The sequence below is a fragment of the Fonticula alba genome (genome assembly GCF_000388065.1).
Source record: "Fonticula alba strain ATCC 38817 unplaced genomic scaffold supercont2.11, whole genome shotgun sequence".
Lineage (NCBI taxonomy): Eukaryota > Rotosphaerida > Fonticulaceae > Fonticula > Fonticula alba.
This window is the reverse complement of record NW_009242981.1, coordinates 48744-75440: the sequence shown is the minus strand read 5'-3', so window position 1 is coordinate 75440 and position 26697 is coordinate 48744. Positions and strand designations below refer to the sequence as shown.

Below are 26697 nucleotides of genomic sequence, written 5' to 3'. Positions count from 1 at the left end.
CCCCTTTTGACCTTGGGTTGGTCGTGGGGTGGATCTGAGAACCCCGCGCGCACGCGTGTCTCCCTCCTTTCCTGGGCCACCGAACTGGCCCGGTACTCGGCGGCCATCTGGCTGTCGATCTACCCCGCATTCCTCCTGAGGAGGAATGCGATTCAAGCATGCCATAATTTTCCACGGGGCCGTTCACGTGGGGATCTTGTAATTCAACCTGTGACTTGGTTTATAGAGATTGGGGGATACCACTACAGGCGCGGCCGGGCGGCCGGGCGGCCGGGCCGTGAGTCGGCTGCGCGCCCTCGCATGCGCCCGGCGAGGGGGGGACACGGCGGGCTGCCCCGGCGGTCCCGGGCCCGGTCCGCCACGCCGGGCGCCTGCTTGTGCCCGGCATATTGGCCCTCGTTTGCGGACACATGCATTGGCACATGCGTTGGCCGCGCGGCGGGCGCCCGGGCCCCCGGCGCCATATGGGTGTTCCCGCCCCTCGGCCCCTTGCCCCTTCGGTCCTCCCGGCGCGTGGGGCGCCGGCGGGGGGAAAGTTGCCCGATCGTCGGTCCCGGGCGGGTTGGTGGGGCCTGCTCCGGCGTGTTAGGGGGGGGGGGGGGGCGCCGCGCGAGTCTCCCGGGCGGAGCCGGGGCCGACCACACCCGCGCAGCAGGCCGTCCAAGTGCACCTTGCCTGCCGACGGCGCCGTGGCCGGGTCGAGCCATCCCTCCTCTCCCCGCCCCTCTCGCCCCTCTACCTCTTTCTCTCTCTCTCTCTCTCTCTCTCTCTCTCGCTCGCCCCTTCCGCCCTCTCGTTGGCGCGCCGGCCCACCGGAAAGCAGGTTGCACGCGCATTCGCGCACGCGGATCGCCATGGCGCAGCGGCCGGCAGTCGGTCCCCCCCCGGGCCCGATGGGCCCGGCGTGGCTGTGCTATGCGCTGCTGCTGACGGTGCTGGCCCTTGTGGCGCCGTCCCACGGGCAGGACATGTTCCTGCATTTGGCCAGCTACCCCTTCACACGGACGACCTACTTCATGGGGCTGCCCACGTTGGGGAGCAGCGCCACGGTGTCTTCGCACTGGAGCTCGGCCACCACCCTCTGGCACTACGAGCAGATGGCGCCGATGCGGCATTCCGGCGAGTACCGCTGGGGGCCGCTCTTTTCGGACACCCGCCAGGCTTCCACCTCGTCGCGGTCCAACCCGGCCGGCGTGCAGCACCTCATCCTGCTGGCCCGGCCGAATGCCCCGACGCCGCTGGTGTTGGAGCATACCCCCACGCAGGTGGGGCTCTTCACCGCGGCAAATGTGTTCCCCCTGCCGGGATCGGCGGTGAGGCTGCTGGCGGCCAGTGCCACGGGCCCGCTGGAGGCGCTGCTGCTTTGGGCGGATGACAGCCCGGGTCAAGAAGGCACCATCATCCTGGGCATGGTCACTTCGACCGGGCTGCAAATCATGCAGCATGGGGTGGACCCGGTGGTCGGGCTGGCCACGGCGGCCGCGGGCCCGGGGCGGGCCTTCTTCCTGGCGACCGCCAGCGAGGGCCTTGTCCGGCTGGCGGTGGCCGGCGATGGGGGGGTCTCCTCCCGCCGGCAGCCTCTCGATGGGGAGCCGGTGCATGTGGCCAGCACGCGGATCCTCTCCTCGGCCAGCGGCTGCCCGGATGGCTCGGACGTGGCGGTGCTGCTGGCGACCGGCCATGTGGCGGTGTTTGCCTGCTTCGAGGGGACCCCGGCCGAGCAGCTGGTCCCGGTGACGGTGTCCCTGCCGGCCGCGGTGCCCATGGACGGGGCCTACCTCTTGGCGTCGGCCGCCTTCGCGATGGACGACGCGCCGGGGCCCTTCTATGTGGTGTCCCCGCGGGCGGGCGATCCGCGCGACCGCCTGTGGCAGGTCCATCCCCTGGGCATGGGGCTGGGCTTGCGTCGGGTGGTCCTCCCGTCGGAGGTGGCCCTCTCGCGTGATGTACTGCGCCTGGCGCGGCTGGCGGTCACCGTGACCGGGGCCCACCGGTGGACCCTTGTGGCCGGGGTGAAGGTGCTCTTCGATTCGGAGGCCTTCCTGTGTGACAGTGACCGGACGCTGGTGTGTGACAGCGCGACGGTGTCCTCCGGCCTGGCGCGTGGGTGGGGCTGTGCTCCGGGGTACACCGACTCGCCGTACATTTCGGCCAACCACATGTGTGCCGGCTGTGCGGATGGCTGGTACCTCGACCGGCCGGCGGGTGCGTGCCGTTCTTCTTCCTGCTCTTTGTGTCCTGTGTCTTCTTTGGCCATTTTCTGACCTGCCCTTCCGTGTGCTTGCTTGTCCTGGTGGCGCCATGCTTCCCTTGGCCTTCTCGGCGTGGTCCATGTGTTCCTTTTTCTCGGCCTTCCCGGTGTGGTCCATGTATTCCTCCTTCCCCTCGGCCTTCCCGGTGTGGTCCATGTGTTCCTCCTTCCCCTCGGCCTTCCCGGTGTCTTTCCTCCCCTCCGTCTTTTCGACGTCCCCCTTCTCCTCCGCCTCGCGGTGTGGCCCGCGCCACCGCCGCCGACCATCGGCGCTCGTGGTTGATATGGCCATCCCCCATGCCCCCCATGCCCCCCATGACCCCCATGCCCCCTTGCCCCCCCTCGGACACCACAGATGAGGCCCCCTTCTCGAAGGACACCCACGTGTGTCGGCCCTGCTCGCAGACCAACTGCCGAACATGCACCCCGGACACATGCCTCGTGTGCGAGCATGGCTTCCTGCCGGAGCCCACCGGCCCCGGGGGCAGCACGGTCTGCCGGGGCGCCTGCTCGGAGGGCTTCCTGCCGGTGGTGGGCGTCTGCCAGGCGGCCGGGGCCGTCCGGCTGGAGGTGGGGCTTTCGGATTTGGCCAAACTCCCGGCGCCTTGGCTGGAGCCGGGCGACTGGATCACGGCGGCCGCGCAGTCATGGCTGTCGGTGGACCCGGGCACCGGGCTGCCGGTGCTGCCGGCCAGCAGCGATGCCCCGGCCCCGGGGATGCTCCTCTTCACCCAGCAAAACCGGGCGTACATCCTGCCGGCCGGGGACATCGGCCGGGCGCCGGTGGTGCCGGTGGAAGTGCGCCTGCTGGGAGACTGGTCCCTCGATACGGTGACCACCTTTGCCGAGGCCGGGCCCTTCCTGGTCAATGGCCGGTGGGAGTATGCGGTGTTCTTTTGTGGACCGGAGCAAAAATTTTACCTCACCTGGCTGACATGCACCGGGTCGGGGGGGCCGTGCGTGGCCGCCGAGCCGGCCAGCCCGGTGGACCTGGCTCTGGGCATTTGCTATGGGGTCCTCCGGGAGGACGCCAACCACCTGGTGGCACTGTCCGGCTCGAACTTCTACTACCGCGTGAATCCGCAAACCCGGCGCCTGCAAGGGACCCACATCACCGGCCTGGGGATGGTAAGGATGCCGGCGGTGTCGGGCCTCGGCATGCGCGCCGACCCGACCCTCGGGGATTGGGTCCTGTGGCAGGGGACATCTTGGCGGCTGAATCTCATGCCGGAGCAGCTGCTGAGCCAGGATACCAACCGCCAGGGTCCGATGCTGGAGATGGCGGTGTCGCGCTCGCCGGCCCTGCCCACCCGGCTCTTCCGGCCGATGACCCTCTACCGGGGGCCTGGGCTGCCCCGGTGGCTGGTGCTGCCGCACACCTTCGGGGCCAACTGGGACATCCTTTCCCTGCCGGGGGACATGCTGCCAGCCGGCCGGTCCATCCATTTGCCCTTCTCCTGGCAAACCATCGGGTCCTTCCCGACGTACCAGTACCTGCCGAACGGGGTCCACGCGAATGTCTACTATCAGGAGCTTCGGCTGCCGGGCGGGGGGCTGGCTCATCCGAGTGCGCTGCTGCTGCTGGCGCGCACTTTCATCGGGGTTGCCCTGTTGCATTGTCCCCAGCTGGACGCCGGGCAGTGTGCCTTCCTGCCGGGGCACATCATGCCCCTGCCGGCCAGCATGCACCTGGAAGGGAATGTGCCGCTGTGGCAATTTGTCGTCCAGGGGGCCCTCGAGCCGGGGCCGGTGTCGGGCAGCCGGCTGACCCTGCTGGGGTATGCGCCGACGGTGGGGCTGGTGACCCTGTCGATGGACATGGCCTGCCCGGCCGGCACGTATGGGGCCCAGTGCGAGCCGTGTCATGCGGCATGTGCCGGGTGCACCGGGCCCATGGCGAGTGATTGCCTTGCCTGTCGGCACTGGCTGCCCGGGCTGCCGGCTGATTGTGTGGCCAGCTGCCCCGGCGGCACCTTCCCCGGGCCCGATGGCCGGTGCGAGTGCCACGACACGTGCCTCGTGTGCCGGGCCGAGCCCGGCCCGGGCGGCCAGTACGTGTGCGATCAGTGTGTCGGTGGCCATGGCAAGGGCCTGGCCGGCGACCAGCCGGACCGGTGCCTGCCATGTGCGGACCCCTGCAGCGAGTGCGTGCGGTCCGGCGACCCGGCCGCCTGTACGGCCTGTGTCCCGGGCAGCTGGCTTCATGCTGGGGCATGTGTGAGCTCGTGTCCGGAGGGCATGTGGCCGGATTCCAGCACTTGGACTTGTGCCCCGTGCCCGGACGGTTGCGTGTCCTGCACTTCGGCGGATGCCTGTGTGGCCTGTGCCCGGGGGTACTTCCCCGGGGGCGATGGGTCGTGCCGGGCGTGCGACGGGTCGTGCGACGGGTGTCAAGATGCCGGCAGCTGCTCGGCATGCCGGCCGGGGCTGATCTTCCTCGGGGTCGACCAGCAGCCGGGGTCCCTGTGTGGGAGTGCCTGCCTGCCGGGGCAGTATGCCGGTGATGTCCGGTGCGCCGAGTGCGATGCCAGCTGCGAGCTGTGCACCGGCGAGCCCGGCCGGTGCCAGGTGTGTGCCGATGGCTTTGGCTGGGCCGCCGGGCAGGCGTCCGCCGGCGTGGGCGCCTGCGTTCCCTGTGATCTGGGCTGTCTCTCCTGCACGATGGACAGGTGCCTGGCCTGCGAGCCGGGGCTGCTCCTGGCGCGCGATGGGGCCTGCGTGGCCGACTGCCCGCCGGGGGCCTGGCCCAATGGCGAGTCGTGCCAGCCGTGCGACGTCAGCTGTGCCACCTGCGCCGGCGGCCAGGCCGACCAGTGCACGGGCTGTGCCGCCGGGCTGGACCTGGTGGAGGCCGGCCCCGGCGTGGGCGCCTGTGTGTCCGGCTGCGCCGAGGGCCAGTACAGGGATGCCGTCGGCGGGGCCTGCCAGCCCTGCGACCTGGCCTGCGCCACGTGCAACGGCCCGAGCGACAAGCACTGCTGGCGCTGTGCCAGCGGCGTGCTGCAGGACGAGGACTGCGTGCAGCACTGCGCCCCGGGGCATGTGGCCCTGGCCGGGCGGTGCCTGCCGTGCCATGTGTCCTGCGACCAGTGCGCCGGGACCCGTTCGACTGAGTGCCTGCCGGACTGCGGGGCGGGCCTGCTGGCCCTGCCGGCCGGCGGGTCGCCGGTGCGCTGCGTGCCGGCCTGCCCGGTGGGGTACCACGCCTCGCCGGCCGGGTGCTCGCCCTGTGCCGAGCATTGCGCCAGCTGCGCGGGGGCGCCGGACACGTGCGAGCTGTGCCAGCGCGGGTGGCTGCTGGCCGGCCCGCAGTGCGTGGCCTCCTGCCCGAGCACCACCACGCCCCTGGGCAACCTGTGCTCCCTGTGCCATGGGTCGTGTGGGACCTGCTCTGGCCCGGGGGCTGACCATTGCCTGAGCTGCGGCCCCGCAGCGCCGCTGCTGCTGGGCAATGGCTGCCATGCCAGCTGCCCGGGCGGGCTGTTCGAGAGCCAGGGCGCATGCCTTCCCTGCCACTCGACGTGCGCCGCCTGCCGCGGGGCCGGGCTGGATGAGTGCACCGGCTGCCCGGCGGGCCGGGTGCTGCTGGGCGGCGAGTGCCTGCTCGGCTGCCCGGGGGGCTTCTTCTTGGTGGACGGCGTGTGCATGCCGTGCGCCGCATCGTGCGCCACATGCGAGCATGGGGGTGCCTGCACCGGTTGCCGGGGGGGTGGGTTGGTCCTGCCGGGTGGGCTGTGTGGTGCTGGCTGCCCGGCGGGGTGGGCGGGCTGCGCGGCCTCCGGCCGGTGCGTCGGCTGCCCGGCCGCCTGCACGGAATGCCACGTCCTCGGGGCGGCCTGCGCGGCGACCTGCAGCGCCTGCCAGCCGGGCCACTTCCTGGACTTCGGCGGGTGCCATGCCGCCTGCCCGGAGGGGACCTTCGCCGAGCCGGGCGGCAGCGCCTGCCAGCCCTGCGACGGGTCGTGCCGGACTTGCCACGGGTCGGGGACCTTCTGCACCGGGTGCACTGGTGGCCTCCTGCGGCCGGATGAGGGTGCCTGTGGAACGGCTTGCGTCGGGGCGTCGGCCCCGGTGGGCGGCGTGTGCCTCGGCTGCCCGGCCGGGTGCGACGCGTGCACCCCGGGCCCGGGCCAGCCCGGCTGCAAGCCCACCGCCTCCGGGGCCCTTGACTGCCCGGACATCGGCACCTGCGACCGGTGTGCCGCCGGCCGGTTCCTGCTCGATGGGGCGGCCTGTGTGGAAGGTTGCCCTCTTGGCTACTTCGCCGATGCGGATGGCCAGCCGGCCGCGTGCGCCCCTTGCCATGCGAGCTGCACCGATTCCTGCACCGGCCCCGAGGAGGGTGACTGTGTTTCCTCCTCCAGGCCCAAGTCCTCGCGCGTGGGCCTGGCCGTGGGCCTGGGCGTGGGCCTGCTGCTGCTGCTGATCCTGCTGGTGCTGCTGGTGCTGTTCCTGGTGCGCCGGCGCCGCGGGCAGGCCGTCGGCAAGGCGCCGGCCGACGACGAGGACGCCACCATGCTGAACACCATCGTGGAGCTGGCCCTGCCCGGGGCCATCCTGGTGGACGTGGCGGTGGACTTCCGGCCGCTGGACGAGCCGCTGGGGGCCGGGACGCAGGCGTGGGTGTACGCCGCGCAGGCGGTCGGGGCCGGGATCGTGGCCCGGCTGGGCTGCCCGGAGGTGGTGGCCGTGAAGAAGATGAAGGCCGAGGCCATGCAGCCGGTGCACCATGCCCTCTTCCAGAACGAGGTGGCGCTGATGTGGCTGCTGCGCGAGCACGGCCACATCGTCCGGCTGTTCGGGTACAGCGACCAGCCGCCGGCCATTGTGATGGAGCGCTTCGACAGCGACCTGGCCACGCTGCTGCACTCGGAGGTGGAGCTGTCGGCGGCCCAGCTGTGGGACATCTGCCAGCAGTGGTCCGCCGGGCTGGAGGCCATGCACGCGCACGGGGTGGCCCACTGCGACCTGAAGCCGGGCAATGTGTTTGTCAGCCAGGCGGGCTCCTCCTGGCGGGCGGCCCTCGGGGACCTGGGCACGTCCAGGAACCTGAGCGCCAGCCGGCTGTCGGCCCTGGTGAACAGCATGCCCGAGCTGAATGCCATGTCGGTGCGGTATGCGGCGCCGGAGCTGGTGGACGTCTTCCAGCGGGCGGTCCCCCTGGACCCGGGGCTCTTCTTCCCGGTGGACATGTATGCGGCGGGGGTCATGCTGGGCGAGTGCCTGGCGCGGGCTGTCCCCTGGGCTGGCATGGGCATGCAGGACATCGTGCGTGCCGTGTGTGGCGGTGCCCGGCCGAGCGTCGAGTCCCTGGGCCAGGAGGCCCGGGACCTGGTGCAGGCCGCCTGGCAGGAGGACCCCGGCCGGCGGCCGCCGGCAGCCACCTTCCGCCAGCGCTGCGCCGGGCAGTATGTCGCCGTGGGCGGTCTGCCCTGAGAGGGGGGCGTGGCGATCCTTGGCCAAAATAGACACAACGATGTGCATGGTATTTTTCATTTGCCTCGGCCCCTGCCGGGTTTTGTGGGGTGTCCTCGCCGGTTGCCGCGTGGTGTGTGTGAGCTGCTGGCTGCCGCTGCGCGGGCCGGGTGTGCTCGCGCGGGCCGCCCGGTGAATGTCCCCGCCTCGGGGGGCCCGGGGCCTGTCGGGGGCGCGGCTGGTCTTCGGCCGTGCCCGGGCCACCGGCCGAGGCTGTGGGCCCGGCGGTGGTACACCCGGCGTCCGGCGGGCGGCCATCGTCATGTGCCGGTTATGGGGGGCGCGGGAAAGAGCGGGGGAGGACATGGGCGGGGTCGAGCGCGCGTGCTGCCGGGGCGGAGGGGTGCCGTCACATGCCGGGCCAGGGGCAGCGCCCCGCGGATGTGAGGCCATTTCCGGGGATCCACTCGGGGGGGACAGAAGCCGGACCATGTGCGCGGGGCGGGGTGTGTCGGCAGCCAGGGGCGACCGCCTGCCCGGGCCCCAGGAGGACCCCGGGCCACCCGGGAGCATGGGGGCCTCGGGCACCGATGGAGCATTCTGCTCGGCGGCATCCGGGCACCCACTGGCGCGCCAGTGGGTGCCCCGGTGCCTGGCATCTTTCGGTGCCTGGTGGCAGGGGCGTTTTGGCGGCGGGTGCGGGGTCGACGTCGGGGCTGGGATTGCCTGCGGGCGCACACTTTGGGGTGCCTGGGCTTCGGTGGGGCGCCGGCTGGGCGTCAGCCGCCGCACTATATGTGTGTACATGTGTGTGTGTGCATGTGTGTGCATGTGTGTGTGCATGTGTGTGTGCATGTGTGTGTGCATGTGTGTGTGTGTGTGTGTGTGTGTGTGCGTGCATGTGTGCGTGCATGTGTGTGTGCATGTGTGTGTGCATGTGTGCGTGCATGTGCATGTATGGGTCCCCGAACTAGACAATGGACCGGGCCCGGGGAGGCGCTTGCTTCGGTCGGTCCTGCTCCGGAGCCAAGAGGCAGCGGCATGCCGAGCGCCGCATGGACACCAGGCGCATGCCGCGCGGGTGTGGCGCAGGCGGCCGGTCGGCATGCCGCGAGAACGCCCCCCGGGCCCGCTCAGCCCCGAGAGGCGGGGCGATGGGGGTGCTTTGCGCATGTTGTGGGGAGCGCGCGTTGGCTACTGGCCGTCAATGCGTGGGGACCTCTGCGTCTCCGCGCAAAAATGCCAACATGGCCGCCGGATGGGGAAGGCTCGTGTTGGCAGACGCGCAGGGCCACGACAGATGCCCGGCTCCCACGCCGAGGGACACGGGCAGCCCCCGTGTCCCCTCCCCTCGGTCTGGCCCTCGGGCGTGGCCGGTGGCCTGTGTGCCGGATTCCCGGGCGGCGACGGGCGATCTGTGTGCGCGAGGTGCGCAGAGCCTGCGCATCCAGCTGGCCGTGACTCTCTCTCTCTCTCTCTCTCTCTCTCTCTCTCTCTCGGGCGGCCCAGCGGTGCGGGAGCCGGCTGTGTGTCTTCCCCTGGCCCAGGGACACGGGCAGACCGGGCGCCGCCGGAGCACCAGCCGGCCGGGCGGCTGGCCCGGGCCGAGGCCGCGCATCCCGACACAGTCGCCGAGGGGCCTATAAAAGGGGAGGGCCGGCGACGCTTGCCAGTGCTCTGGTCGGCCAGCAACCCGCTGTAGTGGCCTCTCCCCCGTGCCCCCATCCCCGTGTCGCTATTCCCCCCTTTCCACCATGCCCCCAGTCATGCCTCGTCCGCGGCCGTCCCTCCTGCTGGGGCTGCTCCTCCTGGCGGCGCTTGCCGGTACGTTCTCCCCCGGGCGGGCGTGGCGCTGCCCCCTCCCCCCGCCGAGGGCCCTTGGTGTGCGTGCGTGCTGACTTTCGCTTGTCGGTCGACCTCCGCCCGTGGTGCTGGCTCGGCCTGGGCCCGGGCAGTGTCCGTGGCCGCGGCCCGGGTCGAGTGCTTCTCGGACGAGCAGACCCGGCTGCTGAACAAGTTCGGCGAGGAGTGCAGCTCCTTCCCGGATCTCCTGTGCGCCGAATCCTGCACCCACCGGTATTTCGACATCATGAACTGCGGCGACCGAACCTTCTGCGACAATACGATGATGGCCCACAAGACCTCGTGCCAGGTGATCGATGGCACATCGTACGGAGCCCAGATCGTGGTTACTCAGCCGCCCTTCGTCTGCAACTCGGCCGGGTCGCTGGCGGGGTACCGCGCGGCTGGCATTGCCGGCGCCCTGGGCGTGCTCCTGGCGGCGGTCCTGTCCCTGGGCCTGTGAGCCCCCGGGGGGCGCGCGCGCGCGCGCGCGTGCATGCCTTCGCTTGCGGGTGTGCGTCGCGACCGGCATGCAAGCAGGCGGCCCGGGCCCGACGGCCCGGCCCCTGCCGCCCGTCGGCATGCCGATGTAATGCACCCGACCATCCGCTGGACACCTTCGTCTTTGCCGCGATCGGGGAGAGGTCGGGGGGCGGTGGGCAGTGGGGACAGCGCACGCGCAGGTGCGTCCTGCTGGGCCGGGCCGGATGGGGGGCGACCCGGGTCCGGACGGACCCAGCTGGCTGGAGCGAGTCGCCGCCGCGGACGGTAGCCACGGCGACCACAGCGAAGGGTGGGCGGGCGGCATGTGGGACAGGCCGAAGACATGTGCCCTCTTTTTTCCGCGAGGCGGGGCGGGGGCATGCGGCTCGCAGGAGGGATCGAGGCAGGCGCGCATCCGATTCGGGAAAGGCACGTGCGGCCAGGCACCGGGGGCCTGGTTGCGGCAGGGGGCCTGGGTGCGGCAGGGGGCCTCGCGGGCGGTGGGCCCTTCCGCGAGGCGGGCCCCACGCCGGGGTCTTCGCCGCGACCCCCGGCTCGGTCTAAATGCCGGGGCCGCGCGGAGGTCGCTGGCTGGGGGCAAGGCAGCCAGCCGGGCGTCCGACGCTGAGCGCCTGTGTGTTTGTGCGAGGGGGCGGGGGGAGCGAGGGTGCTGGCCTGGGCGCGGCTCCCCCCTCCCCCCTGCCGGCCTGGGCGAGGGGCCTGGCGGGGTCTCCGGCCGGCGCAAACGCCGGGAGGGACGGGATGTTGGCACGAAAGCACGGTCACTTCCCGATTGGGCGGAATGGGACATTCCGGGAATTGTGATTTCCGGCGGGCGGCCCCCCGGATGCATGATCCGCCGGCATCCCCGGGGGGCGGGGGCGTGTCCGGGACCGGGGGGCATCAGTGCTGCGGCGGGGCGAGGGCGGGTGGGGATATGGCCTGCCGGGCGGCCGGGTGGGTCGTTGCGCGGGCGTCGGCATTTCCGCTTCTCCGTCTGGGGCGCTCGGTCGACACGCGCCCGGTGGCTCCCCCGCCCCCGGGCCAATGCGCGAGTGATGTGGGCTTCTTTTTTTTTTTTGCCCCCGGCGAATGGGGCTAGCGTGCGTGTGGGCGCCCGGGGTGCAGGCCATTGCCAGGGTGTGTCCCCGCCGGCCAGGGCCCGTTTGGTGGTTGTCGCCGCGCGGCGCCGGTCGGCCGGAGGCCGGGTGCTGGCCGGCGTGGCCCGGCCGTGTGGCGTCGCGTGTGCCCGTGTCGGCCCCGGGGCCACGCGCGGCAAAGGGCTGGCCGAGCATCCGAAGGGAGGCCCGGCCGCCGGGGGAAAGACCACCTCCCGCCCGGGCGACTTCGGCGTGGCCCCGTGGAAGATCGATGGTCGCAAGTCATACTCCCCCCCCCCTCCTGCGGTAGGGGCCCCGGGGCCAGTGCGCATCCCGGCACGCGGCCGCTCGGGCCGGCAGGGCGTCCCCGGCGTGGGCCGCCGGGGGGCCCTCCTCGTGCGGCGGGCGGGCGCGAGGAGAGGTCCACCCCCTCGTAGGGGGCTGACAGACCATTTCAATGCACCGAGCATGCCTGGCAGCCGAGCGGCGGTGGCGGCCCCTTCGGCACAGGGCCGGAGGGGCGGAGGGGGGCTGTCGCACACTGGGGGTAGTGATGGAGAAATAAAAAAGGGTCCTTTTGGCGGCTGCTCGAGCGGGGCAGCCGGGTCGGTCGGACCGGTCCTGCGATGCGTCGCCTCCCAGCGGGGTGCCATCGCTCGCCGGCGGCGCGGCCTTCCCCGCCGCAGGCCGTACTGGCGCCTTTTTCCTGCGCACTCCCCCGGCCTCTCTCTGTCTCGGTCTCTCTCTCCCTTCCCCTCTATCCCTCTCTGCGTGTGTGTGTGTGTGTGTGTGTGTCTCTCTTGCTCTTTATCTCTCTTTCTCTCTCTTCCTCTCTCTTTATCTCTCTTTCTCTCTCTTCCTCTCTCTTTCCCTATCTCTTCCTCTCTCTTTCTCTCTTTCTTTCCCTATCTCTTCCTCTCTCTCTCTCTCTCTCTCTTCATTCATCTCCGCCCCTCTCCCACCCCCGCTCTCCCGCCCCCGCTCTCCCGCCCCCGCTCTCCCGCCCCCGCTCTCCCGCCCCCGATCTCCAGCTTCCCCTCGCCCGACTCCCCGCCCGCGACACATGCCCCAGGGACGCGGCATAGAGGAGGCCCGCCGCTGCACAAAACCAAAAAATGACCCATCCGGTTCCGGAAAATCCGCGCCCATGGGCATGTGCACACGGCGCGTGAGGGTCGGCTCGGTGAGAAGCCCGGCCGACAACGGAGGCGACTTGCGGCGCCGGGCGTCGGAGCCACGGCTTCGGCTGTGCCAGGGCCCTGGTCGTCCGGTGGCCCCTCGGAAGCGAGGGTCTGCATGGCGAGAGGCAGGCACGGCGAGAAGCCCGGGCCCGGGGCCGTGCAGGGCGCCACGCGGCGACAGGCGTTCCCGAGCCCGCCCCGGCCGCCACACAGCCCGATGGAGGCCACCCTCGTGGCCTGGAGCGCCGGCGTCCCGTCGTGCCCTGGGGACCATGCCCGTGCCATGGACGCGCGCGGGCGAGCCCGGCACCCACGGCGGCCGGGGCCGCCAGGGGCCCGGGAAAGCGGGGCCCATTTCCTGGGCGCCCCATGGCCGGAACCGGGGACGCCGTGTCCGGTGCTGGGCCGCGGCCTGGCTCTGGGCCACTCCTGGAGGAGGCGCCCCCTACCCACCACCGGCCCCTCGGGGCAAGTCCGCGCGCATGCACGGCAGGGCCGGCGCGCGTGCGAAAGACGCCCTCGCCACATGCAGCTCGCTCTGCGGACCATTCCCCACGGCGGTTGCTATGTGCCCCGGGGGCCGGTCGCCATGCGTAGCACGGCCGGCAGGGGGACGCCGGCCACCAGCCCCGAGCCGGGCATTGGGGCTCTTCAGCGGAGAGCGGCCGGGGGCCCTTCTCCTGGTGGGTTGTCGCCCCGGGCGCGGGTCCGCCCAGGGCGCCGTGGGCAGGCGCATGCGTGTGGCGCAGTTGCAGGCATTGCACGTGGCGCGGTAGATGGCCGGGGCGCCCGCGGACCGGCCAGTAGCGCGCTGGCCCCATGCGCCACCGCGGCCGAGGAGCCCCCAGCCGGCTGGATGAGAGCCGGTGCCCGGATGGCGCAAGCCTGCTCGCTCGCGCATGGGCGCCTGGACTTTCGCTGTGGTACTGCCAACAGGCGTGCTTCCCTCTGCCCGTCCCGGGGGAGACGCACCGCGAATGGGGCTGCGGCCAGGGCTGCCCCCCTGCCGCGCCCCCGCCCGCCGGAGCACGGCCGCCAGCCATGTGCCCGAGGAGATGCCCCTCCCGGCGGCCATCGACCCCCGGGGCAGGGCATGTGGTGATGTGGGCCCCTTGGGCGGGGGGCAGTTGCCATGCCAAATATCCGCCCCTGCATGGGCTGCTGGAGGCCCGCCGCAAGGGCCGGCCAGGCGATCTGCTGTGTCGAGCACCGGGCAACAGGCGCCAGTGCGCAGGCGCGGAGGCCCGCCCGGCGGGAGCGTCATGCTCGACAGCGGGCTGGTTGCCGGCCGTGTCTTCCTGTTGTGCGCTCGAAGGGCGAAGCAACCAGAGCCACGAAAGAGGGTCGACGCACGGGGTATATTGAGGGGCTGCTTGGATGAAAGCACGGAGCAAGCCCGCACACTGGTTACACGGGGTATGGGGAAGCAGTGGGGAAAGCGGGAGGAGGGGAGGAAAGGGGGGGAAAGAGGGAGAAAAAAGAAGGGGGACGGAGAGAAGCCGGCTGAACACGCAGCAGAACGGTAACATGGCTCGGCATATGGGTGCGCAAAAAACAAGGCGAGCCAGGCGCCCAGCCGGTGTATCACCATCAGAGAGACATGTTGGCAAGGATGCCGAGGAGGAAGATGGCAACCCGGCACTCGGCCGGGCGAAGGCAGATGTCGCTCTTGGGAGGGCTGTGCTGGAGACGCAGCAGCGCGTCGCGGCGCCCCGAGAGAGCCGAGAAGGCATCGAGCCAGGAGCAGATGACCGCCTGGCCCAAGGAAAAGGTGTTGAATCTTTGGATGGCATCCTCGGCCGATGGGGGGTCCACGGTGTGGGTCAATTCCAGCCAGCCAGTCAGGCCGGCAGGTGTCAGGAGATCCATCGGGGGGGTCTGGGCTCCGATGAACGCCTCCTCCATCTGCCTCAAAGCCCAGCGGATGGTCTCCTCGAGATTGCCAGTGTCCCCAGGGTTGGACAGGGCCCTTTTGGCGGCTTTAATTTCGTGCTTGTCCATGCCCATGTTGTCGAAGGCGCCAGGGGGCCACTGGCCAGGCGCGGCGAGCAAGGCATCCAGGCGCCTGAGGCATTCCTCCTCCCGGTAATAGAAGGGAGAGTGGGGAACATCCAAGGGGGCTTCTCTTGCCCGATGGAGGGAGGAAGTGGCTGTCGTGGGTTTCTCCCCGGGGCGATGGGATGTCCGAGCGAAGCGGGCGCCGGTGCTGGCCAGGATGACAGCCAGGAGTATGGGACTGATGGTATCCATGTTGGGATCGGCCGACCCCAGGGCACGGTCCACCTTTTTCAGCAGCGGCAAGACACGGGAGGCATGTGGCACGATGTTGAATCTAAGCGCCGTTTCTCGTTTGTCCTGGGAAGGCGAGTCGCCCTGCATGGCGGGGAGCGATGTCACCGGATCCGGGTTGGCTTCGCGCCGCGGAATGCCACCGTCCGAGGGGGCATCTGCTGGCAAAGGGGTCCCGTTTGGCTCTTGAGAGCGTTGATAGATGAGGGGCCCGTAGTAGTTGTGGTTCATGCCATTGATACTGACGAATCCGGGGCGCGCGGCCGATTCCGAGACTGCCAAAGCACACATCAGGAAACGCGCCTGTCGGACGGGCTCCCAAATGGTGGTTCTCGTGCTATGGGTGATGTGAGGCAGGAGCGAGAGACTCTCGTTGATGACATAGTCCCAGCCATGCAAATTTTTCAGGTATTTGGCGACAGCCCGCAGGGGCGGACCCTGGGTGACCCTGGCATGAGCCGAGGAGAAGGCCATGTGGTAGATGGACAGGTAGGTGAACTGCTGGAGCAGAGCCTGGGTCAGGTGCAGGGCATTGAGGCATTGGCACGAAGGGGCGTCCGAGATGGCCGAGGCCGGCGACTCTTCGGCTGGGCCGGATTCCGCCGGAGACCCGGCGGCGTTCTCCGACCCGGCGGCGAGGCGACGGGATGAGAGTGCTGCCCGACCCGAGGGCAGGCGTGGGCGACGTGCTCGCTGGTGCAAGGAAGACGACGGGGGTGAAGGAACGACCGACGGTGGAGGACGGCGAGCAAAAATACACCATGGCCTTTCCGGGCGAGCGACGCGATTCGTGGCAAGATAGGTGATCAGCTCCTCGGCAAAGGCCCACGTCGGAGCCTTGGGCGAGTCCTGGAGGGAGGCATCGAGCAGGCCAAGGCAGAGGAGCACACTATCATGGATGTACTTCAGGGACCCCCTCTCGACCGGGGGATATAGCTTGCCGCGCAGGGTGTCCAGGTCGGACTGGTGGCTTCGCAGCATACGGAGGACGGGATTGCTGGACAGGTCGAGATTCTGGACAGTCTTGGCAAGGAGACCGCGATTGGTACGCCATGTGGCCGGCGGCTCGACAGGTGCAGGCGGGCCTCTATCAGACGGGGATGCATGGCACGCGCGGACTTCGGCCGGCTCCGGCAGGGCGGCGAGCAGCCGGCGAACATCCTCCAAACCGAGATGCTTCACGGGATTCGATTTGTTATTGTTCTTGCCACCCGGCCTGTGTCGGGCTGAGCGGCTCGCGGGGGGTGTGGAGTTCGTCTCCTTTATGGACTCCAAATGAAGAGCAACCTCGTTGAAATACCGGGAAATGTGTACATCTGATGACACATCAACCGGGAGGAAGTCTCGGAGGAAGGTCCTCGCGTCGACGAGATCCGATCCATGGATCAGAGGCAGCCAGGCAAGCTTGGTGACTGGGTTTGTCGTGTGGCAGAATGGATGGTAAGTAGACGGAGCTGTGGGGAGTTTTGCTTGGCCCCTCTCTCGGGCCCGGGTTCCGCTGCTGCTCCGGATGGCAGAGGGGGGCAAGGGCTTGAGGAGGTGATGCCAGCTGCTTGGCATGGCGACCGGGGGCCGGGAGGACGGGGGGCAGGGGCGAGAATGGGGAGGAGGAAAATGGCACAGCCGTGTGCGAAGGCGCGCAACGCACCGGTGGTGTGCAGTTGCTCGGCCACATGGCGGGACAGCATCAACTTGTGGGGAACCGGCTGCGAGTAGGTATCGGAGGGCCCGAAGGACCGGGAATCCTTCCCCGAGCGGGTGAGGATGAATTGCCGGCGAAAGATCGACCGGCAGGAGATCTGGCCGTAGCCCTGGATGAAGGCGTCGGAATCGCCACTGGTGGTGGCCAACGAGCCGGCCGGCCCGTGGGAAAGCGCGAAGGGAAGGCGAGTGTCAGTGGAGGACGGGCCGGTTGGCATTGGCAAGGACTGCGGCGGCCTCGGGCGGACGTACGTGAGGATGGGCACGGAAAAGGCGAGGCTCAGCAGAGCCAGGAGGTCATCGGCCTCGAAGAAGCTTCCGATGAGTGCCAGCTTGTTCGGGTGCTCCTGGGCACGAGTGTTGAGGTGATGGGAAATGGCGTCCCAAAGGACCGGCGAGCCGATGTACGTGGGGAAGGGAAAAATAGTTTCGGAAGATTCACTGGAGCTCTTTGTCTCGCGGTTACCTCCGGAGAAGGTGCATGAGGGGGGGCACTCGCCGACCTGGCATTCATCCAGGTGGGGCAGGTCGCGCAGACATTGGGCCGCCCGGGCGGCGTCGCCCTGCTGGAGGAAGTTCATGTACGCTCTGATGTACATGTTCATGGAACTGATTTTATCTTTGAAACGCCTAAACGAAGCGTCCTCCTTCTTCTCGGAAGCCAGGCTATCGGCCACGAAAATGGGGTAGATCTTCCCTTGGCCCGCGGCAGCGTGGACAGGGCACACCTCTCGGGGGAGTCAGACACGGGCACGTGTGGCAGGTAGGATGGTGTGTGGAAGGGGGAGAGGGCGCACCTTGCGTTCGGCAAGCCAATCGATCAGGACATCTAGGAAGGGGACGACCAAATCCGCGTCGAAGCAGATGCTACGGGTCTGGTCGACGAAAAGGGAGTTGCTCTTTTGGATCTCGTAGACGAAGTTGCTGAGATCCACCGGGAGGACCCGCAGTTGGTCCCCCTCACCGGGAGGGAGGTTATCGACGAGCTGGCCGACACCCGAGATAAGAGGTCGCATATCATAGACGCCCATGTTTGCCCAAGCAGGGCGGCTTGCCGTTGGGTGCGGGGGAGAGGGAAAGACAGAGGAAGGGAGGGGAGACCGAGGAAGGGAGGGGAGACAGGGGGATGCGGAGGGACAGGGCGAGGGGACCGTGCGTGCGATATGCTTTTCCTTCGGCGGCCCATCGCCCGGGGCCGGGGGCCGCTCTTCTTCCTGGGCCGCGCCGGCGCACGGCAGTTTCGAATACGCAACCGCCATGATTGGGGGAGGCGAACGGCGGGGCCCCTGGGCCGGAGCGGGGTACATTGCCCCCGCCCCCCCTCGCCCCGGCGTGCCGAAGGCGAACACGCACTCATGAGGAACTTGCCCCATTTGGCGCACCGAGCGTCGGTGCTTGTTGCCTGCTCAGTCCGGGAGTGCGGATGCGTGCGCCAATAGGCACGGCCCCCGGGGCGCGGCCTGCGGTTCGCGGGCATGAGAGTGTCACGTCGAGTGGCCTCGATGCGAGGGACGCAAACCACCCGATGGCAGTCCGGTGACCTCGTGATACCAGCGGAACCACGCGCATGGCATGGAGATCACGACCACCCCGATTTCCGGCGCAGTTGGGTGTTCCACCTGGGAGTTCGCGCGCGCGCGAGTGGGGCACAGGGCAAGGGGGGCAAGGGGGGCAAGGGGGACAAGGGGTCGTTGGGAGAAGAAAAGAAAACAAACATGGGCCACTCCTCCGGGGGGATCTGCAAACTAGATTAGCCTGTTTGTTGTTTCCTTTTTTTTGGGGCTCTGCCCCGTGCGCGGGGGGGGGGGGGGGGGGGATGTTGTGCATGTCCATCGGGGACGGGGACCGGCGGCCCGCGTCCGAGGGAGGCGCCGGGGCAGGGGATGGCCGATGCGGGGCCAGAGGGGAGGCCTGTTGGGCCGGGCGCGTGGGATGGCCCCGAGTGCCGCGGGATGGGTGATGGGTACGGCGTCGGTCGGGTGGGTGGCGGCGCGGGGTCCGTGGCGCGGCCGGGGCGCCATGTGCCGTGTGATCGGCCGAGCGGGGCCCCCCTCGGAGGCTTGGGCGGCGGGGTGGGAACTCGGCGCGGGCGAGGGGAGCGGCTGCCGGGAGGGGCCGCCCGGTGCCGGTGTTGCTGGAGGGCGAGCATGTCGGCCGGGTGTCGGCATGATGCGCATGTTGTGAAGAGCCCTCGCCCGGCGTCCGAGGGCCGTGGGTCTGGAGGCCGGGCCGGCGAGGGGGGCGCAGTGAGCGGACGAACAGACGGCCGGCCCGGCGGGCGAGCACGGAGACCCGGCAACTTGGCACGCTAGCCGGGCGAAGCCGTCCGTTCGATGGGACTGTCCTTCGAGAAAGGCGCAGGGAGGCGACCGAGGGCCTTCCAGGGGGCAGGCCCGGGCCGGCCGGGGGCATCGCACGGCGCGAGAGCCCAAGGGGGCAGGGCGATGGCCGGCGAGGCGGGCGGCGGCGGGTGCCGGGAGCAGGGGGATGCCCTTCCCGGTGCCCTGGACCCGGCCGGGCCGGGGCGCGCGTCCACAGCCAAGGTGCCGTGGCTGCGGCGGGGGAAGAGGATGGACCGTGCGGCGGCCCGGAAGACCGAGCGGGGGCGGGGGGCTGCTGCTTGCCGACCTGGCGAGCCCGCTTGCCCCAGGGGCGAGAGACCGCCCGGGGCGGATGCCCGTGCCGGAGGAGGCCGGCGCCCCTGGCCCGGGGGCAGTGGGAGCCGCGCACCCCGGTGGTGGGAAGCGCGCCGGCGTCGCGGCCAGGCGCCGGGTATAAAAGGCCCCCGAGGCGCGGAGCCGCTCGGACCGAGGGGAAACCATCCGGCCCCTGCCATCCTCCCCTGTCTCCGTCTCTCCCGTAGCTTTTTTGCTCTGTGCCCCGTCCCAGCCTGTGACCATGCCCACCGGCCCGCGCAACCCCTCCTCCGGCACGCGTAACGCCGCGCCCGGCGGCAAGCCCCGCGCGCAGCGCGCCCCGAAGCCGGCGGACGCCGCGCCCAAGCCCGCGCCCAGGCCCGCGCCCAAGCCCGCGCCCACGTCCGTGCCCACGTCCGTGCCCAAGTCCGTGCCCAAGTCCGAGCCCAAGTCCGAGCCCAAGCCCGAGCCCAAGCCCCAGCAGAGCTACTACGTGCCGGTGCCTCGGTCGCCTGTGCGTTACTGCCGTGCGTGCGAAATCGACCACTGGGCCCTGCAGCATGTCTGCAACTAGTGCGCCAAAGAGCCGCCCCGGGCATTGTGTGTGTGTGTGTGCTTGTGCGGGGGGCACCCCGTGTGGGCGCCCCCCAAGCGTTGTTGTCCATGGTGCAATACACGAGCTTCCGGTGTGTCTGCCGTTCTTGCCGCGGGTGCCTGGAGGGGGGCGGGGGGGTGGCCTCGACCGGGTGCTCTGGCGGACGCCGCGCGGGCGGGGCGATACGCGCGCTTGGGCCCGCGAGGCGCGGGGTGCCGAGGCTGGCCATCTGGACCGGGGCCGCGGCCGGGTGGCTGGTCCGGTGCGCGGGGCCTCGGTGGTCCGCGCCTGGCAGGAGGGCGCACACGCACGACGCCCTGCCCTGGGCCGGGGCGCCGGGGCGCCGGGGGGGGCTTTGCGCGCGTGCGGCGGCGCTCCGGACCCGGGGCAGGGGCAGCCCGGTGGCTTGTTGAGGCGGTGGGCCGGGGCCCTACGCGGGGTCGGGTCGGTGAACTCCGGCGCCGAGCGTGGGCCAGCATTGCCGCGGGGACCGGGCGCCCGAAGAGAGGCCCCCTCAGCCCGGCCACCGGCTGGGGCCCGGCACACCATGCTGCGGGGGGCGGCGCTCGGAGGGCAGGTCCCACTGTGGCGAGGAGGCGTGTCCGCCGGGCGGGGCCCGTGGGAAAGCCCGAGCGTGGGCCTCCGGCACGGCGGTGCCGGGGTGCATGGAGCCCGGCGGGGGGCCGGGGCGGCCCGCACATGGTGGGGCAGGCGGGCCGGCGCCCAGGACACCTGCCCCAAAGGCGAGCCATCTGCGCGGGCCATATAGGGCACGGCGATGGACATCCGACACAGCAGGCCATGGGCACAGCCGGGAAGGCGCGAGGCAAGCCGGCGCGGGCGACCCGGCGCGAGGGAAGGGGGGCATCCGGGCGGCCGGCTCCGGGCGGGTAAGACGCGTTGAGCGAGCTAGGCCCGACACGCGGGAGCATCGGCCGGACGGTCGGCACCGGCCCCTCCGGGCGCCGGCGACAATCGCCGATGCACCGGTCGGGATGTGCTGGCGAGAGGGTGCTCTCGCGCGGGCAGCCGTGAGGCACACATGCCGCCAAGCACCGCCGGGGTCGATGATCGCCCGGGACGGCGATCTCCGCATGGCAGGCCACGCGCCAATGGGCGGGACTGGCGTCGGGCCTGGGCGCCTACCGGCGGCCGGGACACACACCCGGGCATGATGCCCGGCGGCCCGACGGCGCTCCATCCCATGCGACACCAGGCAAGTCCCGGTCCCCGGGGAGCGAGCGAGTCCAGCCGAAGCCCCTGGAAGCGTGCATAAGGCGCGGCTCCGGGATCGGGCCCGCGCGGCCGGCTGCCAGGGTAGCTGCCCGGCTCCAGGGCCCTCCTGGGCGCGAGGACGGCCCGGCGGCCCGGGGCCGGCCAAACACCATGGGCAACCGGCGGCCGCCTGGTCCCTGTCGATGGCCGGGCCGGCGGCCCTGCCCCGCTGGGTGCGGCCCTCGGGCAGCCTGTCCAGCCTCGCGCGGCTGCCTTGCGCGCCCTTGAAAGGGACGCCACCACTTGGCTTGTGTGGGGGGGGGGGGGGGGTGGGAGGAAGGCACATGCGCCCGGGCAGAGGGAGTCCCTGCCGCCGGCCTGCCATGCCATCGCGAGATGTGGCTCGAGGTCGGGCCGGAAGTCGTGGCCCCCGAGCAGAGGCACGGCGGGATGCGCGACACACGGGGGGGAGGTCGATTGCTTGGTACAAGCAAAAGGCTTGAGCAAAGGTCATGGGCGATGGGCGGGATGCCGGGTCCCGAGTAGCGTGGGCACCCTCCCGACGGGGAGCATGGCACTGTTTCGAAGGTCCGAAGGGGCTCCCGCCGTTTGTAGCCCGGCTAGGCGGGGCCGCCCGGCAGCCAGGCATGGCCGGAGCGCGCTGAGGGCCGATGCCGGGATACCCCCCGGGAAACTCTGGGCCTGCGGAGGATGGCCCGACGCCGGGCTGGCAAATCACCCGCCAGGGGGGCGGGGGGGCGGGGGAACCACCGCCACGGGGCTTCCTTGGGCGGTGGTGCGGGCCCAATGGATACTCGTGACACGGCACTGTGGCCGGGAGGCGAATGCACTCGAGTTGCATGGGCGCTGGCGGCCAGATGGCTTGGCGGCTCCGGCGTGCACGTGCCGGCGTATGGGTAGACCGGGTGATGTCGGCCGATGTGCGCGCACGGGTGGCCACAGGGCGGTGCATTCCCACTGGGCAGTAGGGCAGGCCGGATGGGCATGGCGCAGGAGCGATGGCAAGCTGCGACCCGTGCTGCCGGGCAGCCTGGCCCTCGGCCGGCCTCCTGCCCTGGCAGGGAGGCAGGCCGGGGGGCCACGCCCTGGCCCATTCGGGTGGGCCCGGCCGGGGCTCGGTCTGTGTTGGCCATGGTCAGCTCGACCGGGTCCGGCCCCTTTCCCGAAGAAAACCAAGCCCCCACAATATGTGCGCATATGGGCCCATCGCGCGGCCCTGCCCCGGGGAAACCATGGCCCGCCATGCGCTGCCAAAGGCGCCCGACGCCGAGCGGCCACTCACCTTCGGCAAGCCCACATGAGTGGGCCCTTGCATGGGCCAAAAAGCGGGAAGGAGAAAGGCGTATTGGGAACCTTGCCCGGGGGGACGACCCGCGGTCGGTGTATTCGCTCGAGGTGCCTGGCGGTGGGGGTGGAAAAAAAAAGGAAGAGGTTCGCGGCCCCGGGCGACGAGCACAGCTTACGACACCCATGTGCGGCATCCCCGTGCGAAGACCCGGCCCTGGGCATGTCGTCAAAGGTAGATCTCCTCCTTCAACAGCGGTTCACTCCGGTCGTCAGCGGCGGCCGCCATGTCGTCGGCCGCGCCGCCGGACATGGGCTCGGCTAATTTGGCATCGTACGATGGGCCAAAGATGCCGGCCTGCCTGCGTGGCAGCCACACGTGGCGGTACACAAACCAGGCCAGCATGCCAAGCACCAAGAATGCCAGGGTCAGTCCAAGGCCCACGGCTATGGAGGCGAAAGGGGGCAAGGGGCCGGAGAGCAGCGAAGCATGGCCAAGGCCGGGGGGTCAGTAAGTGCGAGCTATGGCGGGGGGTCTAGCGGGGCCATGGTGCACGGCCGGGCAGGCAGGCGCGCGTGCCCGGTGGTGGGTGTTGCCGGCGCAGGTGCGGCCGGAGGGTGTTGCATTTCGGGCGGGCGATGGGCGGGGCAGGAAAAGGCCCAAGCCACAAGGGAGGGCCCATCAGAGGACGCACCCACGGCGGCATCCACCTGCTTGCCTGTGGCGAGGCAGTGCGCCGGGTCCGGTCCGGTGCACTCGCCCCGGCAGCCGGCGTAACAGGGCAGGCAGCTGGGCACCGGGCCATGATCGGCCGGCCAATCGGGGAAGGTTCCGGAGGGGCAGGCCGCCACACATAGCTTGCCGGCATTTGCCAGGAGGTATCCCTCCTGGCAGGAGGTGCACTCATCGGTGCATGTCTGGGCGGCGTCGAGTGGGCGGACGAGGCATTCGGCACAGTGCGGCGCGCATTCGATGCACTCGGCGGCCGGCTGGCACAGCTGCGAGGGGGACGGGCAGAAGGAGACACAGGTGTCGCGGAAGAGCACCATCGGCTGCGGGCATGCGGTGCAGTTGTTGCCGGCCGGGCCGGAACACTCGACGCATGTGGCGTGACAAGCATGACAAACGGGCTCCCCGGTTGGGTTATACTCCCCGGGGGGGCAGGACTCGACACATCGTCCGGCAGTGGAGAGGAGCCTGTCCGCATGGCACGCGGTGCACATGTTTGGTTGGGCCCCCTTGCATGTGAAGCAGGCAGGGTGGCACTTTTGGCAGGCCGACAGGGCGGGGAAGGACCCGTCCGGACAGGGGACCAGTGCGATGTCCAGGCTCCATAGGTGACTGCTTTGGTCGAGGAGCAGCAGCGACAGGCCGTCGGTGGCGGCCCCGGGGCCGGGCACCGGCGCCACGGTCAGCCCCTCCAGGGACCCGGGCCCGGTGCCGGGGGGGATGGCCAGCATGCGGGCCGGCTGGAGCCAGCAAAGACCACTGGCCGGGTGGCAATAGAGCGGGGCCGCGGCCATGCCGCCTTGGCTGACCAGGACCAGGGCACTGGGATAGTCGGTGCTGGGGAGCCGGACCACCAGCAGCCGCAGGGCCAGCCGCTCCGGGGCGTTGAGATCAAACCAATCGGCCGGAAGGCGGGCCAAGTCCCGGGTATTGCCGGGCAGGCCGACAGTCCGGCCATGGGGCAGGAGCCCCTCGGGCAGATGCTCAATGCGCCAGGCAAGGTGGCCATCGGGAGCCGGGAGTAGGTAGCTGAAGAAGACCTGGTCCGAGGACCCGGCGGCCGGGTGAACGGGCAGTGTGACTGCCTGGAGGCCGATATGGTCGCCGGGGAGTGCCGGCCCGGCGCGGGCCTCCAACAAACCGGCCAGGCGGCCATCCTCCGATGTCAAAGTGTCCGGCTGGATGCGAGTGTGGCCGGCTCCGTCGACAAGCAGCAGTCGCCCGATGGCCGGGTCCGAGCGGGCCAGGTGCGCCGGGTGAGCAGCACTGTTGGCGAAGGCCACGGTGCGCAGGGTCTCGCCGGTTGGATCGAACTCCAGCAGCAGACCCTCCGACTGGCCGTGGTGCTGGAGGCTGACGGCCCGGCTGGAGGCTTGCATGGCACTGCACCCGGCCAGCTGCCCGGTGTACAGGGTTTCGAAGGAGGCCGGGCACAGGCCACCGGCCGCCGGGGGGGAGGTCGACCGACAGCGAGCCACCAGGCCCAGCACCAGGCCATCTGCATGGCACAGGACCAGGCCCAGGGCCGGCCAGGCATTTTTCGCCGGCGGCAGGGCCACCTCGACCATGGCCACCACCTGCCCGGAGGAGGGGAAGCCCAGGACATCGAGGACGTGATGGGATGCATCGGCAGGGCCGGGCACGAGAGCCAGCACCTGGCCCGGCGCGCCAAACAGCAGTGCCTGGGCCTGGACGGCCGAGGCGGCTGCCTGGAGCATCAGCCGCCCGGTGTCGGTGGGCACCATGCGAGAGCTGGCCACGGCCAAGATGGTGGCCGGCGGCGAGAGGTGGCCCAGGTCCACGGCCACCGGACGCCAGTCAAGATCCAGGCGGATGATTTCCACCGCCGGGAGGCAGAGACCATTGGCAGCTATCGTGTCGCTGGGGCAAGCTTGCTGGCAGGAGGGAATGCCCGTGTGCGCATCGACAACTTGCATGAGTGGCCATTCGCAGACGAGGCATTGCTCGCCGGAGCACACCCGGCAGCCGCCGACGGGGCAGGGCTCGCAGTGACCTGTGGGCATCGTGGAAGTAGGGTTCGGGCAGCCGGAGGGGGCGCGAGGGAGGCGGTCAGGGGGCAGAGAATGTGAACATTGGCTGTTTGTGGGAGGGGGAGGGGGGGGCTATTTTTTTTCTTGCACCCGTTCCCCCGGCACATGCATCGGAAGGCAGTCGGGCCGAAAGGTCAGGCCAAGGACCAAGAGGCGTGTGTGTGTGGGGGGGGGGAGCGGCCGCCGGAGGGCGGTGCACTGCCTCGGCTGCCAGCTCCGCGGGAGGAGCTTCACCGGCCGGCTTCAGGGGGGGGGGGGGGGCGGGCAGGGGAACGGACCTTCGGCGAGCGGCCGCGAGGCCGTGGTGTGCCCGTCGGCACAGGCACCGCACAGGAGCCGGCTATCGCCGAGCGGCGTGTACAAGCGACCGGGGGCGCAGCGCCAGCCCATTTGGGAGTCCACTTCGTTCGGGCGCTCGGCACAAAGGATCGAGGTGTCCTGGTGACATTGGAAGTCGGCGGGGTGGAAGAAAATCCGATCGCCAACGACCAGACGCCAGGCGATGGATCCATCCGGGCCCGGGAAGGCCAATACACTGGGAGCTTCTTGCAGCTGGGGGGATGTCGTGGGGGGAAGGGTGATCACTTGGAAGTGGGTGGCTTGCATTTGGGTGAAGTCCAAGTTGATGCGAACAAGCTGGAAGTAGCTGTAGTCCCAGAGCAGCAGGTGGTCCATGGGAGCCGGCATGCCCAGTGAGGGGGGATTGATAAAGCGGACTTTCTCGGAGGCCATGTAATGGAGGCTGAAGTGGATCTCGCCCAGGGAGCAGGCATAGGTCTCGCGATCCGGCTCCGGGCGGAAGCCCAGACACACGTGCACCGTGGAGTCGGTCTTCAGGTGGATGACGTCCTCCTGGTCCGGGGCCGTGGAATACAAGCGCGTGGCCAGTGCCTGCGTGGTTTTCCGACCGAGGTCCGAATAAAAGTGGACTTGCTCGGCGTCATGGGCCCGCACGGTGGCGTACTCCCAATCGCAGGAGGCGTGAAAGGCCGGCCCGAGCCCGGTGGAGCTGATAAATTGCTCGTCGGCCCAGAGATCCCGATCGGCTCCGGTGAGGATGCCGGCATTGCCATCGAGAAGGAGATGGGCCCAGTAGTACTCGAATCGGGCCATCATCAGGGCGGTTTGCCGGTGTCCGGGCAGGTGCAAGCTGGCCAGGACCCCGGTCAGCAGGGGGTCCTGGTAATCCTGCGTGTGGTTGGGCGACAGGATGCGCACCCGGCCCGGGGAAAAGGCCACCACGTCCATGCGATCGGTGGTAGTCTGGGGGAAGATCAATTGGTAATCGTGCGGGGTGGGCATCGGGCGCTGGCCAATGAGCACTGGCGATCGGCCGGAAAATGCGGCCCCTATGCGATGCTCCGAATGCGCGGTCATGTTGGTACCATCCTGCAGGAAAACATCGCTGGTCAGGTCGATGGGGTCCGTGCGCCGGGCATGGCTCAGTCCCGGGAGGCGAAGCTGCTCGAACACCAGCCCGGACAGGGGAGCCAGCTGGGCCGGCGCGCGCAAGTACACCAAGTCCGCGGCGCGGGGCACGGTGTCACTGCAGCGGCCAGCCCACCAGAGGAGGCTATGCATCAGTAAGGCCAGGAGGAGGCCCAGTGGGCGTCCTGGACGAATGACGGCCGCCCGCTGGAACATTGGTCGAAGGTGCGGCGAAGGGGGCCCCCTTGCGTGTGTGTGTGTGTGTGTGTGTGTGTGTGTGTGTGTGTGTGTGCTTGTGGGCTTGTGTGCTTGTGTGCTTGTGTGCTTGTGTGCTTGTGTGCTTGTGTGCTTGTGTGTGCGTGAGGGAGAGAGAGGTAGAGGAGGAAAAGGGGCGATAGCCGAGCATGTGTTCGAGCCGGTGAGAGGCAGCGGGGAGGCGACGGGCGAAGCCGTTAGGCGAATTACGGTCGTGCCA

The 26697-nt window shown here is 70.2% G+C and overlaps 5 protein-coding genes across 6 annotated transcripts; 3 read left to right on the top strand and 2 right to left on the bottom strand.

Annotated features, from left to right (window-relative positions):
- Positions 1-854: 854 nt before the first annotated feature.
- Positions 855-7739, top strand: H696_05429 (serine/threonine protein kinase; the record flags this gene model as incomplete). Its single annotated transcript, XM_009499264.1, has 2 exons — positions 855-2205; positions 2607-7739. 2 exons carry the CDS (start codon positions 855-857, stop codon positions 7685-7687), a joined length of 6432 nt encoding a protein of 2143 aa, XP_009497539.1. The 3' UTR covers positions 7688-7739.
- A 1681-nt stretch (positions 7740-9420) lies between these two features.
- H696_05428 (hypothetical protein) lies at positions 9421-9971 on the top strand (the record flags this gene model as incomplete). Its single annotated transcript, XM_009499263.1, has 2 exons — positions 9421-9490; positions 9622-9971. The coding sequence occupies 2 exons, from the start codon at positions 9421-9423 to the stop codon at positions 9969-9971; spliced, it is 420 nt and encodes a 139-aa protein (XP_009497538.1).
- A 3645-nt stretch (positions 9972-13616) lies between these two features.
- H696_05427 (hypothetical protein) lies at positions 13617-17468 on the bottom strand. The gene is made up of 4 exons (XM_009499262.1): positions 17060-17468; positions 16515-16954; positions 16210-16397; positions 13617-15973 (listed from the first exon to the last, which is right to left on the bottom strand). The coding sequence occupies exons 1-4, from the start codon at positions 17291-17293 to the stop codon at positions 13863-13865; spliced, it is 2973 nt and encodes a 990-aa protein (XP_009497537.1). The 5' UTR covers positions 17294-17468; the 3' UTR covers positions 13617-13862.
- A 1692-nt stretch (positions 17469-19160) lies between these two features.
- Positions 19161-19472, top strand: H696_05426 (hypothetical protein; the record flags this gene model as incomplete). The annotated part of the gene is made up of 1 exon (XM_009499261.1): positions 19161-19472. The coding sequence occupies one exon, from the start codon at positions 19161-19163 to the stop codon at positions 19470-19472; it is 312 nt and encodes a 103-aa protein (XP_009497536.1).
- Positions 19473-22072: 2600 nt separating this feature from the next.
- On the bottom strand, positions 22073-26491 carry H696_05425. 2 transcript variants are annotated; one of them, XM_009499260.1, is made up of 3 exons: positions 25073-26491; positions 22709-24866; positions 22073-22460 (listed from the first exon to the last, which is right to left on the bottom strand). In XM_009499260.1, the coding sequence occupies exons 1-3, from the start codon at positions 25304-25306 to the stop codon at positions 22243-22245; spliced, it is 2610 nt and encodes an 869-aa protein (XP_009497535.1). In that variant the 5' UTR covers positions 25307-26491; the 3' UTR covers positions 22073-22242. The 2 variants fall into 2 exon arrangements, with proteins under 2 accessions (XP_009497535.1, XP_009497534.1); XM_009499259.1 differs by having other exon boundaries at positions 22709-24757.
- Between the last annotated feature and the right edge of the window lie 206 nt (positions 26492-26697).